The sequence below is a fragment of the Gracilinanus agilis genome, chromosome 4, assembly GCF_016433145.1.
Source record: "Gracilinanus agilis isolate LMUSP501 chromosome 4, AgileGrace, whole genome shotgun sequence".
NCBI lineage: Eukaryota > Metazoa > Chordata > Mammalia > Didelphimorphia > Didelphidae > Gracilinanus > Gracilinanus agilis.
This window is the reverse complement of record NC_058133.1, coordinates 388,762,231-388,781,988: the sequence shown is the minus strand read 5'-3', so window position 1 is coordinate 388,781,988 and position 19,758 is coordinate 388,762,231. Positions and strand designations below refer to the sequence as shown.

The window sequence follows — 19,758 nt, the reverse complement described above, 5'->3', positions numbered from 1 at the left end:
ATTGATATCAAATTAAAATCCATTTTATATCACAGAGAGAATATTTTAACTGTTGAGAAAGAGTTGTGTGTTGGGATGGTTTAAAAACAGTTGAAATGATTAATCCAACAGACTAGTCAAGGATGTATTAACACATATAGCAAACCAATTAGAATTATCAAAGGCTGTTAACTTAAGACAAAAAGACAATAGAGAAAACCGAATATCAATTCTACATTTACATACCTTTCATCTTTAGGAAGCTGTAGCCACTGAAGAATAGCCAAAACTCTTTCTTCAAATGGGATGGAACTAATTTTTAAAAAAAGTAAGACAAAAGAACCAAGGCTTTTAAAAATAAATCAAAAGAAAAATATCTGTGACGGAGCTAATATAAGTCAGTCAATAAATGAATATTTATCAAGCATCTGGGTGTTTAAAGAGTAGCAAGAGTTCAGCTTTAAAAAAACTGCTTTTTTTGGCAATTGATAATAATTTTTGTTAGCAGTTATATAATATTTACTATGAGCTATACACTTTGCTAAACACTTTAAAATGTTATCTCATTTGAATCTCACAACAACCCTGAGAGGTGGATACCATTATACTTCAAAGAAGCCAACTATTTTACTGTCATAAAAAAAATACAGGTAATTTTCCTCTGTGCTATGAACATCTGAGTCTAAATATTTATGTTCCTAATTACCTAGAAACAACTATTTTTTTTTGGTTAGGCCTGTGATTTCATCTATTGTAGATCAGTGGCTCTTCTGTAAAAAGGCTCAGAGATTCTGACATCAAGAGGGTAGATGATTTGTCCACTGTTCTCCAGATAGTACATGTTAGGTGAAGCTTTCTCCAAGGTAGCCACCATGTTGAATTGTCTCTCATTATATTCTAGAGACATGTGCACTGGAGATGCCCAGGAATTCCATAAAACATATATCACTATTGTTTTACCACAAGAATGTTCTCTTAATTGACTATATTCATCAAATTAAGGGAAGGATAATTCATAAGCAGGAGTTGAGGAAAAACTCTTGCATATACCCAAGAACACCAAAATATAGTAATTGGACAGGGAAATATTTTAACAATATTTATTTCTGAATTGGGGCTTCATTGCCGGTCTTTTTACCTCAGACTATTTAATCATGACAATAATTAATTTTATCTTGTGCTTTTTCTAGAGACAATGAAAAACTTTACTTTAAAATTCTCATTAGAATTGCAAAAATTTTCTAAAAATGTCTTAACTTATAGGACTAAAGTCTAGATACCTAGTATCTTATTCTAATAACTTTGCCTGCTATCTGTGGGATCAGAGACAAGTTGTTTAACCTCTATCCATGCCATTTACAAAAGTCTCATTTATGAAATAATAAGATAAACTCTAATATTCTTTCCAGTTATAATTAGTGGGTATACTCTGTTTGTCTGTCTCTCTCTTTCTCTGCATCTTTCAATATTTTTCATGTGTCATAGACACCTTTGACTCCTCAGAATAATTCTTTTAAGTGTATAAAATATAAGGAATTAACAAAAGAAACTAATTGTTAAAATAAAATTATCAAAATATTTTAAAGCAAATTCATAGACTCTAGTTAAGATCTCTTGCTACAGGTTATAAAATCTAAATTTCAAAAGCAAGCTTTTCTAATAAGGTTCTCATACTTAATAACAGTGGTTGAAAAGTAAATGATGTTTTTAAATAAAAATGAATGGTTTTTTTGTTTTTTTGTTTGGGGTTTTCAAGCAATTCTTCTAATTCTTTATCTTTTTCATTCAAACACTAGTTCTAAACTAAGGGTTCTTGTCTAACTTCCTGCCAAAAAACTTAGCTAAATTTCAAATATTTTTTCTATTTTATTTTGTAAATCTTTATTAAGTTCCTACTTTGAGCTAGGTTTGAGGCATACAAAGAGGGAAAACACAGAGTCCAGCCCTCCAGAAAGTGACAGCTCAATCTTATTGTTTAACCTATTCTATGCTCCAGCAGCAATAGTCTATGACAAAGCAGTTGAGGGGAGAAAAGAAGGCATGTACACAAGTAAATATGATAAAAAAAAAATTGAGTGTTGCAAAAGAGAAGACCATGTAGAGTGCTATAATTATTTTAGGAGTAAGGGATCATTTTTAGGTCAGTGAGTCACAAAAGACTTTAAGGCAGAGATAGAACCTAAGCTTGCCTTTTCAAAAGACTATGATGTAGATGAACCACCTTCATTTAGAGGATGATAGACTTATAGCAGGAGGGGACCTCGGAGGCCATCAAATCAATTCCCTCATTTTATAGTCAAGTAAACTGAGACCCAGAGAGATTAAATGACTTTACCAAAGCCACAAAGATAGTGTCAGGAAGAAAATTTTTATTTGGTTCCTTTGATTTCAGAGTCAGTGTTGTACTACACTCCAAGCACAAGGGACCACCTAAATAAATACAGGAAGCAAAAATAAATAAATAAGGATGGCATCAGATCAGTTTTACTGTAATAGAATTCAAAAATTAGAATAGAGGGAAATAAGGCTGAAAAAATAGGCTGGGGAAAGATTATGAATCATCTTAAAAGCCTGCCAAGCATATTAATATTTCATTCTATCAGAGAAGATGCATTGTTAAACCTTTTCATCAGAAGGATTATTTTGGAAGTCAGAAAAATAATTATCTAGAAATTGGAAAAAATTGAAACAGAAAGACACACCTGTAAGGACATTGTCATACTATCCTAGGTGAGAAGTAATAAGAATAATAGTAATGCAAATGAAGAGAAGACTGTAGATGGAGTAAGGAGAAAATCAATAACACTTGCCATGAAGAATTTGACAGGCAATCAGAAACGAATACAAATCTTCAGGACAGTAGCAAGGGTTCATCTTAACATGAATTTATAAGGGATCCTGTTACCTTGAATTCATGACTTCCTCCAAGGGCATTCAGTTGCTCATGGACAAAGCCAGATGTTGGGGAGTAACCTGGGGTTAGAAATTTTGAGGATGGAAGTAGAAGGCCTTGAAGGATTTAAACATGGAAACTAGTGAGTTTTTGAAATGGTTGGTTTTAAGGGGGCAGAGGTGAAACCAGAATGAATGACCAACTCAGAAAAAAAAAAAACAGGAAGGAGCAAGGAATAAAAGAGTATTAAGAAAGAAGAACTAGAAGAGAAAGTTTTAATGAGAGAAAGGAACTTCAGAATTCAGGAAACTGGAAGTTGATTCTAAGTGGTTATGAGATCTAAGCTATGACTACTCCCCTTAGTCACTAAAATAATGGAAATGAAGATCATGGGATTTGGTGAGGTACTGAGAGCCCAGAGTAACAACTGGCATTTCCTCTCATATTTTTCCAAGCCCCTCACATTCTTCTTCCTAACAAATGATCTCCACAGTCCCAAAGGAGGCCATTCACATCTTATTTCTTATTCTCTGGTGTTCTATACTACTTGATTCCTGCCTAAAGACCTCAGCATGGTAGCATGTCAATAAGATATCTAACTCACCAATGCTCTTCAAATAACATAATTAGAAGAATAAAATTTTTAAAGCCTGAGTTCATGTTCTGCTTCCATTCATATTTTCTTTAAATTAGATTTCCTATTTTCTTATCATCCTTTTAAAATGAAAAGTTAGAATTTAGGACTCTGCAACACAAGGATATAAAATACCATTCTATAAGGTAGACTTCCACATGCTCCTAATTACAAGCTAAATTTATATAACTCTTTAAAGTTTACAAAGTTCTTTTCCTTAAAAGAATTTAATGCAATAGATAATATTGTATTGCTACATCTCTTCCACTTATGGGAAAACCAAACTTCAAAGAGCTTAAGGAGAGTGTGCCCATGATCACACAGCTAGTAATTTCCAGAGACAGGATTTGAAATGAAGTTCTCCTGAATCTCAAGCTCTTTTTTTTTCATTGCACTGTGCTGAGAGGTAGTATTGAGTAGTAAATAGTGCACTATACCTCTAGAGAAGAAAAGTTGGGTTTGAATCCTATCTTGGATACCTTATGATTGTATGACCCTGTATAAGTCAGTTAACCTATCTGTGACTCACTTTCCTTACATATAAAATGTGAGAGCTCGACTGGATGGGCTCTAAATTCTCTTCCAGATCACAATATATGATCCTATGAGCTTAGTAAAAAAAAATCCATGCAAACATACCCATTATACACTTGATAGATATCTGGAAGAATTCCATTAATTTCCACATCTGATCCAGGCCAAAAAAATGTTCCAGACTTAAGATTTTGATTCTTAGTTGTAAGCCAAATCTAAGGAGATAATGAAGGAGAATCAGGAAATTATATAAGTATCCAAGGATTAGGAGATTTCATCTTGATCAATGCAAAATCAAGGCAAAATGTCTTATTTTTAAATGTACCAGTTCCATCTATTAGAAGAGATTGAAGGGATTATTTGAATAACAGCACAGAACAATTTTTTTTAATTGGGGATTAAAAAAACCTTTTAAAATCTCCCAAATTAATCCTGCCAATTCTAGAGTTGTATACTCAATTAATATGTCCTTTTTTCCCTAGAAAGAAATGCATTACTTTCAGAAGCATACATATTCTCTGATCCTGTTGGTTAACCTATTCCTTGACTCTAATAGTATTACATTATAGAATTCCCTTGGAATGAAAAACTATTCAGGTGGAAACTTCAAAATTACCATGATGAGATAAAAATACATGAAAATGGTACATTTAAATTCCTATAAAAAGATGTCCAGACGTTTTTAGGACATCTGTCATGTGATGAGTCAATTAACTCTGCATGGAGTAAAACTATTCCCCAGCCCATTCTAATAGATATGTGCCCCTGGTATGAGAAGAAAATGGACCAGCATAACTATAAACTACCAAGAGGTATCTAGCAAATACAGAAAATACTACTGAAACATTATCTCCATTTTCACCAGGAAGTAGGTTGTTTACACTCCAGGGAATCTGATATTCAACTCTGAATGAAGCAAGTGAGGATTTTAAAAGAAGTGTTTTCAGAAGATTAAATAAAGGACTCACAGGTTCTCCTTTATACCACTCTGGGTTGAATTTCTCTTTGTTTTTAAGTGCAAAGGAAGCATTCATTTTGGGGTCATACATTTTGTTGTCAATGATTCCATGGGATTCAGGATACAGACCCTGAAAAGAATATTTAAACCAATACAACACAAATATTATGGCTGTTATAGTATTATTTACCATCACCACCACTACCACAGTAAACAAAAAAATCTAAACTAAAATTATTAACACAGCCTAAGAATAATAAGTAATTGTACCTGTTAACGACCATTCTGTCACATAACATAAGGGACATGTTTTTGATAGAGTGGAAAGAGCCTTGGTTCTGCAATCAGAGGATGTGAACTCAAACCTTGCTTCTGATACTGATCTAAGCTTCAGTTTTCTTGTTTATAAAATGAAATCAGACTAGATGGTGTCTGAGATGCCTTCCACAACCAGATATATATTTTTTATGAAATATAACAACAGAAGGGGAAGCTTTGCCAGAATAGAACCTTCTTAAATGGATTATTAGGTATTTGTAACTGCAGATAGAAAATGAAAGAAGTCAGAAATGAAGGACAATTTTCACACTGAAAAGTATGAAGTTTAGAGAAGAACACCATGAATAAAGGGTTTTATTTCATGTTGCAATAGAATTCATTTCCAATGAAATCTAATTTGTACAGTTGTTAGAATAAACTAATGTGACTAATGTCGAAAAGAGCTTGCAGAATACTGGATCAAAAAAAAAAAATTCCCAGGCTTTAGACTGTCAGGAACTATCCAGGAACTAGATTAAAATTTGATTCCTTTTTGAATCACATTAAAGAGAAAATTTTGCCCCAAATCACAAGAAGACTATAAACCTGTTATCAGGTAAACATCATTTCCTCAGATTCACAAAACAAGTCAGTTACAAAAACTCAGGAAAACATATGTTTGGGAAAATAAAGTCCAATAAAGTAGGTTTGAAGGAGAATAAAACTAATCTTTTGTGATCCTTATCCATTGTTTGGTTAAGAGTTCCTCACCCACACACACACTCTTGTGATAGTTGCAAAAAGTACCAACCTCCATTTTCTTCCAATTTTTTTATAATACAAAATGTATTTTTAAATATCCATTTAGAAATTTTCCTATATGTAATGTAGGATTCTGAATCAAACCTATTTTTCTTGAACTGCTTTGCAAAATTTTCCCAAAATTTTTAACAAACAAGGAATCCTTCTCCCCAGGTAGTTTATGTTTTAGAGATTATTTAAGACTGAGAGAATAATTTTACTTTTTCTGAGTCTTGCTGTTTCATTGATTTCTTTTATTAGTTTTATTAGTTTTATTAGAACCATATATACTTTTAAAAAAATCTTAGTCTTCTGTCATATGTATTGGTTTTAAGGTAGAAGAGTGGTAAGGGTTAGGCAATTGGGGTTGAGTGATTTGCCTTCTATCTGAAGGACTGGCTCTCTATCCATTGAACCACTTAGCTGCTCCCAGAACTATATGCTTTTAATGATTATCACTTTATCATATAACATGAGGTAGGTCCCTGGGTTCAAATATGACATTAGATATTTTTGTCTTGAAATCAATCTATAATTTAGGTAATATAATTATTATTTTTATATTGACATGGGACATCCATTAACTATTACCATACACTCAATTATTTGACTTCCTTTATATCTATTAAATGTTTTATTCTTTTATGTTTGAATTTTTTGTTTGAATTTCTTTATTTTAAATGCTTACCTTCCATCTTAGAATCAATACTAAGTATTGGTTCCAAGGCAGAAAAGCAATAAGGACTAGGCAATTGAGGTTAAGTGACTTGCTCAAGGTCACACTGCTAGGAAGTATCTGAGGTCACATTTGAACCCAGGACCTCCCATCTCCAGATATGGTTCTCTTTCCACTGAGATTCTTCACTGCCCAAACAGGTGAATTTCTATAAACCTTTAGTGGTTTAAGCAGATCAGCTCCAAGATATTTTACATATTTTCAAGTTATAAAAGAAATCTCTATCATTTCCTCTTAGTTCTTAAATTCCAGTTACATGAAATTGAAAAAAAATTTGCAGAAACAAAATAAAAATATATGACCAATAATCATTAAGTGTTTAAAGGAAGAGATCAAAGCAATTTATAGTCATATAAAAACATGTTCTAAATTGCTATTGATTAAAGAAATGAAAATTAACTATTAACGAAAAAAACAACTGTGAGGTACCACTCTACACCTATCAGATTTGGTTACTATTACAGGAAAAGAAAAGGATAAATTTTGGAGGAGATGTAGGAAAAAAAGAATACCAATTTCACTGTTGGAAGAGTTGTGAACTGATCCATTTTGGAGAGCAATTTGAAACTATGGCCAAAGGGCTCTAAAACTATCAATACCCTTTGATACAGTAATAACACTAATAGATCTATATCCTGTGAGAGTTTATTTTTCATATAATATATTAATTCCAATATATTAGGGAGAATACCTGTGTATTCTTGTGTCTGGGGATCTGGGTCAGAGACACTAGTCTGCTACTTTTTGCATTTTCTTTGTCCTTGGGAATCCCCAAAAATGTCTTTCTTTTTTAAAACAGATTTTAGTAAATAAATGAAGGACACCAGAATTCTTCTCCAATAGACTTGGTCTATTCACCTGTGGAAATAGGTAGAAGTGAACAGGTTGTTGGACCACCTCTTAATTAGCTATCACCAATTAAAGATGTCTTGGGATGGTCAAGAGAAGAGCTGAATAATGAGCTCCTAAATATCTATTTATTAGGTTGTCTGACTTAGCTCTGGTTGTCCCTAGTGAAAAAATAAAATGGGTGGTTAAATAAATATAAGTGGTATAGTGGTATAATGATTGAAAAATGTTAGATGAATTTCTAGGTTGATAGTCCTTGGGCCAGGAACTTAAAATCCTATAGATCTGGGAAAGGATTCAGGGAGAGACTGACGAGGTAACAATAAAAGAGTTTATTATTTACTGGAACAGGTAAGGGAAGGGAATGGGATAAACTAACTAGGGTAGAAGTCAATCCCTCCACCACCACCAAGATCCAACAGGTTGCTATACTATTCTCTACCTAACTTTACCCAGCTGCCTAACTCTATCCTATCCAGAAATCCCGCCCCCCCACCTTTGATAGTATCTAAGAGTAAGGGAAAAGCTGGAAAGTAAATAGGTCCACTGGGTTGGTAGGGAGATCTCACTGCTATTGTCCTTCAGGGTCTGTCAGGAATGCAGTAGGGTCTAAGCAACATAAATCCAAACAAGAGGGAGTAAGGCTCTTGACAACACTGTCCACCAGGGTAGCTCACTAAAACTCAACCTTTTCCCAAACAGTGAAAGCTTGATGGATGATCCACATAGATAGGGTAGCAAAAGAGGGATAGAGCCAGTACCTCCAGAGTGAGAGTAAGTCCAGGGACTAACTGCCTCCAGCTAGCCACTACCCCAGAGTTCTGGAATTTTCTCTTTCCCTCTGCCTGTCACCTCCACTTTCCTTGATTTCACTACTCATGATAGAGCCATGGAGACCTATATCACTTTATTGGTTATGATGCTGGCCTAACCAACAGACCTGATATAATCAGTAAACATATTCTTACCCAAAAATCAGTCTTTCAAAATAATTTTAATCATAATACCAGAGATCAAAAGAGGGGAAGGACTTATGTGTATAAAAATATTTATAGTAGCCCTTTATTGAAAGAAAAGATATTTATTTTTATTTTTATATATAACATAAAATATGTAATGTTTTGTTATGTAATGATTCATTATAAATATGTAATAAGTTATGCTAAATATGCTTATTCAAGAGAAACAAATTCTCACATTAGCTATATCCCAAAATCTGTCATTCTTTTTTTCCCCTCTCTCCCTCCCTTACCCCTCCCTAAAAGGTAGATAATATTATATAGATTGTACATATATCATCACATAATATATATTTCCTTGTTCATCTTTTTGTGGTAGCAAAGAATTGGAAATCAAGGGGATGTTCATCAATTAGGGAATGGCTAAATAAGTTGTGGTATATGGTTGTAATGGAATATTACTATGCTAAAAGAAAGGACAAACGGATGATTTCAGAAAAACCTAGAAAGATTTACATGAACTGATGCAAAGTGAAGTGAGCAAAACTAGAACACTGAACACAATAAAAGCAATATTATACAATAATCAACTATAAAGGACTTAGTTGTTCTCAGAAATACAATGATCTAAGATAATTCCAAAGGGCTCATGATGAAATATGTTTTCCACCTTAGAGATAAAGAATTGAAAGAGTCTGAATACTCATAGAAGCATACTATTTTTCACTTCATTTTCTTAAAGGATTTTTATGTTTTCTTCTACAACGTGACTAATACAGAAATATGGGTTACATGATTGCACATGTATAATATATATCAGATTCCTTACTGTCTCAAGCAGGAGTGAGGGAAGGGAGGAAGGGAGAGAATTTTGAACTCAAAATTTTAGAGAATTTTTAAAATTGTTTTTGCATATAATTGGAAAAACAGTTGTGTGTGTGTGTGTGTGTATGTTTTTAAAAAGGTGTTCAGATGATATGGACAAACAGTTCTCCAAAGAGTAACTGAAAAAGGATTAGCAACTATATTAAAGATTAGCCTTAATCTTTAACAGTAAGAGAAATGAAAATTCAAACATCTCTGAGATTTCAACTCACTCCATGCAAATGTGCAACAATGGTAAAAGCCAGAAATGGTCAATTGTGGAAAGACTAAGGGAAGACATATACTAGTATGATGTTGGTAAAATAGAAAGTTGATTCAATTATCATAGAAAAAAAAAACTACACATACTTTTGACTACACATACAAAAAGTAACTAAAAGTTTCATGCTACTTCTAGACAATAGATATGTCATTTCTAGGCAATATGCCCCAAGGAGAATAAGGAATAAATGAAAGGTTCTATATATACATAGCAGCGATCTCTTCTAAGAGCAAAGTGCTGAAAACAAAATGTCTATTAACTGAATTATGTCACCTCTTATTGTTCTGCAAATAACATTATGCTCCTCTTGCCAAACTTGAGACCTATTCTTGAATAACTCAATGTAAATTTTGTTTCCAGTGTGCAAAATAGTCTCACATTCAATCTCCAGCCCAAGTTAAAGTTCACCATAGAATAACAATGATAAACATGTTAAGAAGCACAGACCAAAGGGAAACCTGAACGGCTTCAGAACTGACTCACAGTGACTAAATCCAGCAACAGTCTTCTGGACCTCTAACCAAGGGAAAGCCCGTAGTTGTATGACTTGGATCCAAACTCAAGTCAGGAACTTGCCAAGTTCTGAAAAGGAGGGCAAAACTCAGGCTTCACCTTTGATCAGGCTGCTTTGAGGACACTGAGAGTTCACAGGGCCCCAGCCAGAACTATCCCTGAAATTCTGAAATAAAGCAATTCTCAATACTCCCAAAAAAGCAACAGCAAAACCTAACATGACCCAAAATAGGACCAAGAGAAAGAAAAGAATTCTGCCAAAAAAAGCACCATTTTAGTGTAAAAAATGCTTAAGACACAAATGAGATGACTCCAAAAACCTATAGCCAAAGCCACAAAGAGAAATAGCTTGAGCACAAACTCAACTAAAATTCCTAGAAGAATTGAAGTAAGAATTTTTTAAAAGAAATTATTTTATAAATAAAATTTCAGCACTACAGTAAAGACTTAGAAAATATATGATTATGCTTGGGGGAAATGGGGAAGAAATCAGAACTATTGAAAATGTCTGTCATAAGAGGTGAAAAGCCTCAATCAAGACACAGATTCCATGAAAATTAGAATGCACTAAATAGAAGCTAGTAACTCTAAGGCAATAAGAAACATTAAAACAATGTCAAAAGACTAGGAAAAACACTTTTTAAAGCATAAGATAATTGATCTGGAAAAGATTTTAAAAGAAACATATTTCATTGTAGCCCTGTGAAAGCAAAAAAGAAAATATATAAATAGCTTACCGTGACAAGACTGTAGTGATTGGGAAAGGTTTTTGTGGGATATACTGGTCTCAAATTTGTTGTGTATGTTCCACAATTTTCTAAAGGCAAAGAAAATTTCCATTAATTGTTAAATAATTTTAGAACCAGCTTTCCGTGTTTTATAAAGAGATGAAACATCAACATCAACAATTAAAAAATGAATAGAATAATGAAATTGGACTTGAGTTTTTAAAAGATGAAAAGCAAAATTGTATAAAACATTCTATTGTAGAAACTAATTTTAATATGTAGACAACTGACACTAAAGTTCTATGATATTTCATCAAATCCTGGAAATAAACTAGGGCTTTTTCAAGTATCATAGTGAAATACAAGTTCAGGCAAGTTCAATCAAACTAGAAAATATTTTAGGATACTCAAAGACAAAATGCACAAAATGTAAAAGGATCAGCCTAAGTTTGCAAAGACTATACCAAAAGGTCAAACAACAACAAGTGATAATTTCTCTTTTTCTTTATCAACTCCTGATGGATGTCTACCAATGTGTAGAGAACATATAAATTAAATTAATGCAATAGAACCCAAATAGAAAAACTCCTTGACCTTTAAAGTGGAAATAATAAAGTCTGAGTAACTGATTCCACATTAATCAGGAAACACTAAATATGGAACAAAAAATTCATATCAAATTCATTTTTAAATTTAAAATATTATATTGCTTGATAAACAATAAAAATCTTCAAATGAAAAGATACTCTGAGCATCTTTAAAAATAATTATAGGTTGATGTAGTTTATTTTACTTAATAAACATGTTGTAGAGAACCAGTATAATATGTGTTAAGAGCTCAGTTTGAAGTCAAAGGATCAATTTGAATCCCAGCTCTGACATTTTGCTATCCATTTGACCTTGGAAAAGTTATTTAATCTTTCTGTTCCTCAGTGTCTTTAAAGTGTTAATTAGCCCCATAAACTCTTATATTTTCTGCAACTTTTGGTCAATTGTATTCCAGTAAAGATGTAATATCCTATAAAATATCACTAGTGATGACAAATAATCTCAGACTAGTCTCAGCACTATTAAGATTAGGATTTAGAAGCCCCGTTGACTATAAAGGCAGCTCCTTGAGAACAAAGGGGAAAAAAAACACCTTCATTTTTGCCTCATATTTTGTGCCTGGCTAACCTGTAGATTGATTTTTCTTAAGATTTGTAACATATAACAAACTACCTCAAGGTCATTAATTATTCCTCTTTTATCTGATATTGGCAGTCCAATAATGAACTCAGGATTGGGGTTTTATCTTAATTCAAATACAATTTTTTTCCTTTACATGCAATTAAACTTCCCAACATCCAATTTCAAAATATATGTTTTTAGATGATAAGCATGAACCCTTGAAAATAAAATGCTTAATAAAGAACTTTTATCATTTAGTAATGATTATTTACACATGGATTTTTCCCGCCATAAGACTGACATGGAAGAATGAACAAAATAGCCTTTTACCAGTTAGCTAAATCCTATGAAGGAAACTTTATTTTAGAAATCTCAAAAGAAGAATCTAAGAAAAATCAGATTTTCCTCTAAATAGGCATCACAGAGGAATTTAAATATATTAAACAAAATAAAGATCTCACTCATAACTACATATACCACCCAGTAATTTTTATTTTGGCAATCCAGAAGAACAACTTTGAAAATAGTTTATGTGCCAACCAAGATTTCAGAATCTAAGTTTCACAAATAGGCATGAAGTCAAAGCTTGAGAGAAGTACAGCTTTAATGAAATTCATATTACCAATTAGCATCAGAACTTCCTAGCTTTATGACTCTGGGCAAATCATTTAACCCCAATTGCCTAGCCAGTGAGGCTCTTCTTCCTTGGAACTGATACAAAAAAAGAAAAGAATATTGAATGTTTTTTTTTTTTTTTTTTTTTTTTTTTTTTATCCTGGGACTCCATTCTAGGAGCATAGGGCCACAACCAGTAGGCAATGGGTCACACAGTCGCTCAGGGTCACCCAGCTGGGAAGTGTCTGAGCCTGGATTTGAACCTAGGACCTTTCGTCTCTAGGCCTGGCTCTCAATCCACTGAGCTAGCCCAGCTGCCCCTACTTTAGGTTGCAGTTTCTTTAACAGATGTAGTTTTTACAGGGTGGGGTTGCTAGCCCCACGCCCAACCCTCCTCCTTTTTCATCCGGGCTAGGGACCGTCCTTGGCCCAGGAGTGGTAAGGGTGGGCAATAGGGGTCAAGTGACTTGCCCAAGGTCACACAGCTGGAAGTGTCCGAGGCCGGACTTGAACCCAGGACCTCCAGTCTCTAGGCCTGGCTCTCAATCCACTGAGCCACCCAGCTGCCCATTGAATGTTTAGTTTCATCTAATTCACCCTTGCCTGAAAGTAAGTATAAAGGCTAGTTTAATGACAAGGAGGAAAATACTTGGGTTTTAAATATCCAAATATATCCCATCCTTCCTCATTATTGTAAAGACAATGGGGCTTTCAGAGAAAAGTGTACAATCATAAAGTTATTTGTTAATATGATTTAAATCTTTGGCATGAACTATTGCTTCCATAATACATGTAGTGTTTTGTATATAGTGATGATTTAATAGAGGCTGTTGATGGAGATGAATAAATTGGGAGGATCTGGTAGAAGCAATTAGTGCTTCTACATTCTGTGTAAGATCAAGGGTTCTGTGGATAAACCAGTATTCTAAGAAGAATTCAATCTCTTCCTTAAAGTTTAAATTTCTACCTTTAAATCCAAAAAGACATACATAAAAGATTTTCTGTTTATTATAGGAAGCCAGTCTTCTGGGAAAGAACAAACACAAATGAAATGACTGAGCCCCATGATGCTAAGATAATTATCGCTATTATAGCTTTAAGTAAAGCAAGATGTTACAGTCATTCCAATGTTAAGGACTATTTAATTAACCATCATCCAGCTGCTCTGGCTTCTTACAGTCATGGATGGTTAGGAAAAAGGAAAAAAAATTCAGCCTCCTACTGGTACTTTTCCAAGCATGTTTGCCATCATCAACTATTTCATTGAAAGATCACATTACCATGTTTAACAGTAAAGTTACTCACGTAGTTTCCTAATAACAGGAAGAAGTCCACCCCAAGTGTGCAAATATTCTGCCCTGAAGCCATCCAATGAAAACAAAATAGTAGGTGGGATTTCAAACCTAAGTCATAAGAAAAAGCTGTTTTTAGGAAAGCGCATTTTGATGAACTTTCTCCTTCCTTTTGATATTCTACCATAATGAAGAATTTTCCACTAAGATGGGAGTACAAAGAAACCAAATAGACATAATCTTATCCAAAACAACTCTATATGAACATGTATGTAAAAACCATTGTTTTTGATATAACAGAGAGAAAAGAAGGTATCCAATATGTTAAGCCTCGTTTATGGAGGAGTTGGGAAAAGACATTGACAAGAACTCAAGAAGATTTGGAATTGGACTGATTTTATGTATGTATGTGTGTCTGTATATGTGTGTGCATGTGTGTATAAGTCATATAACTATCTAAATACATCTAAATACATACTGTTTATTAAATTGCATCTAAAATTTTACAATGGTCTTAATAGCATGGTATAGTAGATAGAAAATAGTCCACCTGGCTTGTTACCTTAATCAAGTTACTAAACCTCTCAGTGCTCCCAAACAACTCACTAAGACTATAAATTGCAGGACAGTTATTCATCTGCTTTGGTGGAGGAAGTTTTCAGTTTGAAATTATATTTATAATATTCATCTACATAGAGAGGCATTGTGAATATATAACATAAAATATTATATAGACCTAGTTTTTGTTACATAGAGATGTTTCCTAATAGTTTTAATTAAGTATTTGTATAATGTTTTATCAATCAATGAGTAGAGACAAAAATAAAATAATCCCGGTCATAAAGGAGCTTACATTCTATCAGGGTGCAGTGTTGGGGAGAGATGGAGAGAGTAAACATATATAAGTATACATAAAATATAGATCAAGCAAATACAAGAAAGTTTTTATTTTTAGTTGGGGAAGGGATCAAGAAAGGTTTTATGGAAATGGAAGCATTTGAATGAAGCTTTGAAATAAATCAGATTCTTAGATGTAAAATAAGGGTCATATAGATGAAAACAAAATTAATGTTATGAATCACATTCCAGAGAAGTTCTTATTATTTTAATTGTAAAATACAAGTATTTCTTCCACATTGCAACCTTCTTCATCATGGTTTCAATGGGTTGGAATAAGAAATTTAATGAGAGTTTTGCAGACGCTGGAGACAATACCCAAAGACAACAAAAAAGAAAAAGTTTGGAAATTATATAGCCTGTGACCAAATGCTTAACCCAAATTTCACATCAAGGTACTATAAGCACTCCACAAAAGAAAAAGAATAAATTCAGACTTCCTTCTGTAACCTTCACAAGGTGTTTCCAATATTTTCAGAGAGAGTAAGGAATAAGTATATTCAAGGCATGGGGAGGGTAGAGGGTGATCAGCCTGTGCAAAGTCACAAAAATTGGAGATAAAATGTCATGTGTGAAGATCAGCAAGAAGACCAGTTTGGCTTTACTATAAAGCATGAGGAGAAGAGTAATATATACAGTATATAAGCCTGGAAAGGGAAGGTAGAGTCAAACTATGAAGAATTTTTCATGTCAAATAGGGGAATTTGTAATTGATGCTATAAGTTTCAGGGAGCCATACTCCATTGCTTAATAGGGAACTGCCTTGGTAAGGTTCATGCTTCAGAAAAATCAATCAGGAGGCTATTGAAACAATCAAGTGAGAAATGATGAGGATCTGACCTATAGTTGGAATAGTGTGAATAAAGGGAAGGGGACAGACTGCAAAGTATCTAGGGTTTCATTGGTCCAGGGAAGGAGACTCCATCTATTCAACTGGCAACATTGCTGCAACTTAAAGAACTGTCTGGGGCATTAGAGTTAAGTATGTACAGCCAATGTGTGTCAAAATTGGGATTTGAATCTAGGTCTTTCTGAATGCCAAGCTAGCTCTCTGTGTATATAATACTACATATATGTATATAAAATTTGTTTATGCCCTGGATTCATACACATATAAGTATATCTAATAGTCTTCAATAGAAATCATAATATGTAATTAAGTAAAATTAGTTTCATTTGAAAAAGCACATGATAGAGTCAGAAAAACAGGATTTGGGTCCATCACAGCATTGACCATGAGAACTCTGACTAACCACTTCACCATTCCCAACTTGCTTGATCCTCTACAGAATGAGAAGGCATTACTAAATGATTTCTAGGATGCCTTCCAGTTGTAATATTCTATCCTACTCTATTCTGTCTCAATCGTTGGATTATTATCTCAAGGGAAAACTGGTTCAAGTATGATGAGGTATATTCTAGAAAAGAATCTTCATAAAAAGAACTATAGAGTATTATTTAATCCCCAATAAAAACCAGCAATTTTTTATTTTCCCCATGAATTTTGTCTACCATATGCAATGTGTATCTTTTTCATAATATGATGAACATAGAAATATTTATTATATGTACAACCTATATCAAATTACCTGCCTTCTTGGGTAGGGAGGAGAGAGAGAGAGAGAGAGAGAGAGAGAGAGAGAGAGAGAGAGAGAGNTGGGTAGGGAAGAGAGAGAGAGAGAGAGAGAGAGAGAGAGAGAGAGAGAGAGAGAGAAGAAAGAGAGAGAGGGAGAGAGAGAGAACATGAATTTCAAAATATCAGAAAACAAATATTAAGAAATTATATTGACATGTAATCTGGAAAAAAATAAAATTTATTTAAAAAATAAAAGAGAAGCTAAAAATGACCCCCCAAAATGGTGGCAATTATCCATTGAACAAAGAGAAACAGCCAAAAAATTCCTTATTATTTATGAAAATATTCCTTGCTTAAAAATATAGCTTGGAAATATGTTAGATTTTTATGATTCTGAGGTTTCAACCAAGTAGGAAGTATATACAGAACTATACCAAAAAAGGGGATAGTCTTTAATATATATATATTTGTTTGTTTGTTTACCTTTGACCCTATAAAAAATAAAAATTTATTAGAGATTAAAACAAATTATTTTAAATTATTTTAAGTTAATTAAATAATTAAACACATTTCAAGAGATTTATCATTTTAATTGTGAGATAATCATATCTTGTTACTCATATTTCTATCACTTTCAGAAATAATATAGGAATTCACATAAATAATAGATTTAAACACAGATCTATCAGCTACTCATTCTGAGGACTCTCAAATACCCAAATCAGTACATCTTCTTTTCTATATCTCTTTAGTGATTAATCCTTTTTTGCCTAATGTTTTGTTGTAGCCTACTCATTCCTGTACTTCTCCCTTGTCCTTTGGGTCAGCCTCAACTTTAATTATCCATACGGTATTCTGTGATTTGTGGCTTTTGACCATCATAGAAGAATATTGCCCTTAAAAAGAATTAGCCTTTGCTTTCTAGAGAAACTGGCAAATATTAAAAACACCATAAAGTTTCCCAAAGCTGTCAAATACCAGATTAATTCTAGAACCAGTTTATTTTTCATGAACAATGTCCACTCCTACTATATACATTAATGAACCATCTCAATGAGTTGCCCATCCAACTACATATGACTATTTCAACAATTTTCATAAAAATAACCACATAAATGATAATTTTTAAAAGCAGTCACTTTTAGACAATGCACAAATATGCATCCTCTATTCTTAATTTATACCAAAGTAGCCAATGCATTTCTTCAAACAATCAAACAAAATTATGGGTTTTTTCATCTATACCAATTCAATCACTTATTAATTATACACAAAAAAACTGTGCTGGATAATGAAGGAAATATAGAGATAAATATGGCACTCTCTCTCCCTTAGGAATCTTACACCCATAGCACATATATACACAAATAATTATAATTTTTAAAATACTGTATTCAATATATGTGAGGTACAAATTCTATAAGAATTCAGAAATGAGATTGCTTCCAGCTTAGGGAAGGAGCTTCACAGAAGGAGCAGACTAATCTGAATCTTGAAGAATAAGCCAACTTTCTATAGATAGAGATGGAAGGAGATCATTCAGTCAACAAATATGTCCCAGGACCTTTGCTAAGTTCTAGGAATTCCAAGACAAAAAGCCAAATCCTTGACATCAAGGAGATTATGTCTTGTAAAAGAAAAGAAGGTGTTTATATGATATGTACAAAGTAAATACAAGCTAATTTGGGGAGGCAGGGTGAGGCCCCAACAGTTGAGGAAAATCAGAAAAGCCTTTATCTAAAAGTTAACTTTGAGTTGAGCTTTTTCAGAAACAAAGAATTCTCAGAAGTGCAAGTGACAAGAGAGAAACATTGCCAACATGGGGAAAAGACTAAGCAAAAGCATGGAGATGGGGGATGGAACGTCATTAGAAAAATCAGGAAGGTTAGTTGGGCTGAATCATAGAATGCATGTAAATGAATGATCATATGAAGAAACATGGGAATGGAAGGAAAACATGAGTTTTGGAAGTAATTCAGTTTGCAAGAACAGAAAGTAAAAAGAGAGGAATAATGTGAGACCTAATTAGAAAGGCAGCTTGATTTCTATTTCAATATAAACACATTATATTAAATAGACTGGTATACTCTAACTTAAAATAAAATGTTGCACAAGATTTTGGGATAGTTATTGACCAGCCCTCTGCATGCCATTGGGGATGGGGTAGGAGAGAATGGAAGATTTATCTTAAATGTGGAGAAGGAATTTTTTACATAGGAAAAAAACTGAGATTGTCATCCATCCATTTATCTTACCCTGTTGGACACTGAGGCTCAATAATGTTTTCACATTCTTCTTCTACCCAACTTTCCTCACCTAAAAAAAATTTTAAAGAAATAAAAATTGTTTCTCATAGCAACTCCATGATAGATCAGTTTCAGCATTTTATTGGCAGATATAGAAGTAGTTTTTGAGTGGGGAGAGACTAAGCTCCTCTAAAGATGAGGAAACTGAGGTTTGAAAATATATTTGACTTGCCTAAGATCACCCCAAGAAAGTGACAGAGATTGGATTAGATCCTCTGCAGCTAGATTCAGACTTCTTTTATGAAACTACACTCTGTCCCTTTATTCCCTCTTTTACAAATTAGGCAATCAAGGCAGAGAGTAGTTATGCAACTTGATCAGGATTGCAGAATCTATCATGTGGTAGAGATACACCTCAGTTAAAGGTCTCCTAAATCCTTTTCTAGGAACCTTTCCTCTATGCCATCATATATGCTTGTGATTTAGGTATCATTCTTCCCTTTTCCCATCATAACCCAAATATGATTGACACAGAGCTCTCCCCATCTTCCTTCAATGGTCTAAAGATGAGGCATGGACCTAAATTCAAGAAACATCCTTTAAAGTTTTTAGTCTACTACAGAATCAAAATCAAGTCCAGATCTTCTACTCTGATTTAAGTCAAAGAATGCTATCTCACCTCCAGAGAAAGAAATGTTGGAATTAAAATGCAGACCAAAGCATATAATTTTTCACCTTAGTTTATTTGAGGGTTTTTTTGAGAGGTTGATTTTAAATGAGTATTTTCTTATAACAATGAACAAAGTGGATATATGTTTTGCATGATAATACATATATAACCCAGATCAAATTGCTTACCATTTCTGGGGAGAGGAAGGTAAGGAAGGAAGGAAGGAGACAGTTTGGATCTTACAACTTCAGAAAATGTATGTGGAAAATGTTTATTTTTATTTTTTGTTATTGTTTATAATTG

At 33.3% G+C, this 19,758-nt stretch overlaps 1 protein-coding gene across 1 annotated transcript in view; it reads right to left on the bottom strand.

The window, feature by feature from the left end:
• The window catches only part of ENPP1 (ectonucleotide pyrophosphatase/phosphodiesterase 1), a 107,552-nt gene that overhangs the window by 39,991 nt on the left and 47,803 nt on the right, over positions 1-19,758 (bottom strand). The window contains exons 5-10 of the mRNA XM_044676991.1: positions 18,795-18,855; positions 14,080-14,177; positions 10,999-11,078; positions 5,009-5,128; positions 4,146-4,255; positions 226-291 (exon numbers count right to left, since the gene is read on the bottom strand). Coding sequence (XP_044532926.1) covers positions 226-291; positions 4,146-4,255; positions 5,009-5,128; positions 10,999-11,078; positions 14,080-14,177; positions 18,795-18,855 — 535 coding nt within the window. The remainder of the gene's footprint in view (positions 1-225; positions 292-4,145; positions 4,256-5,008; positions 5,129-10,998; positions 11,079-14,079; positions 14,178-18,794; positions 18,856-19,758) is intronic.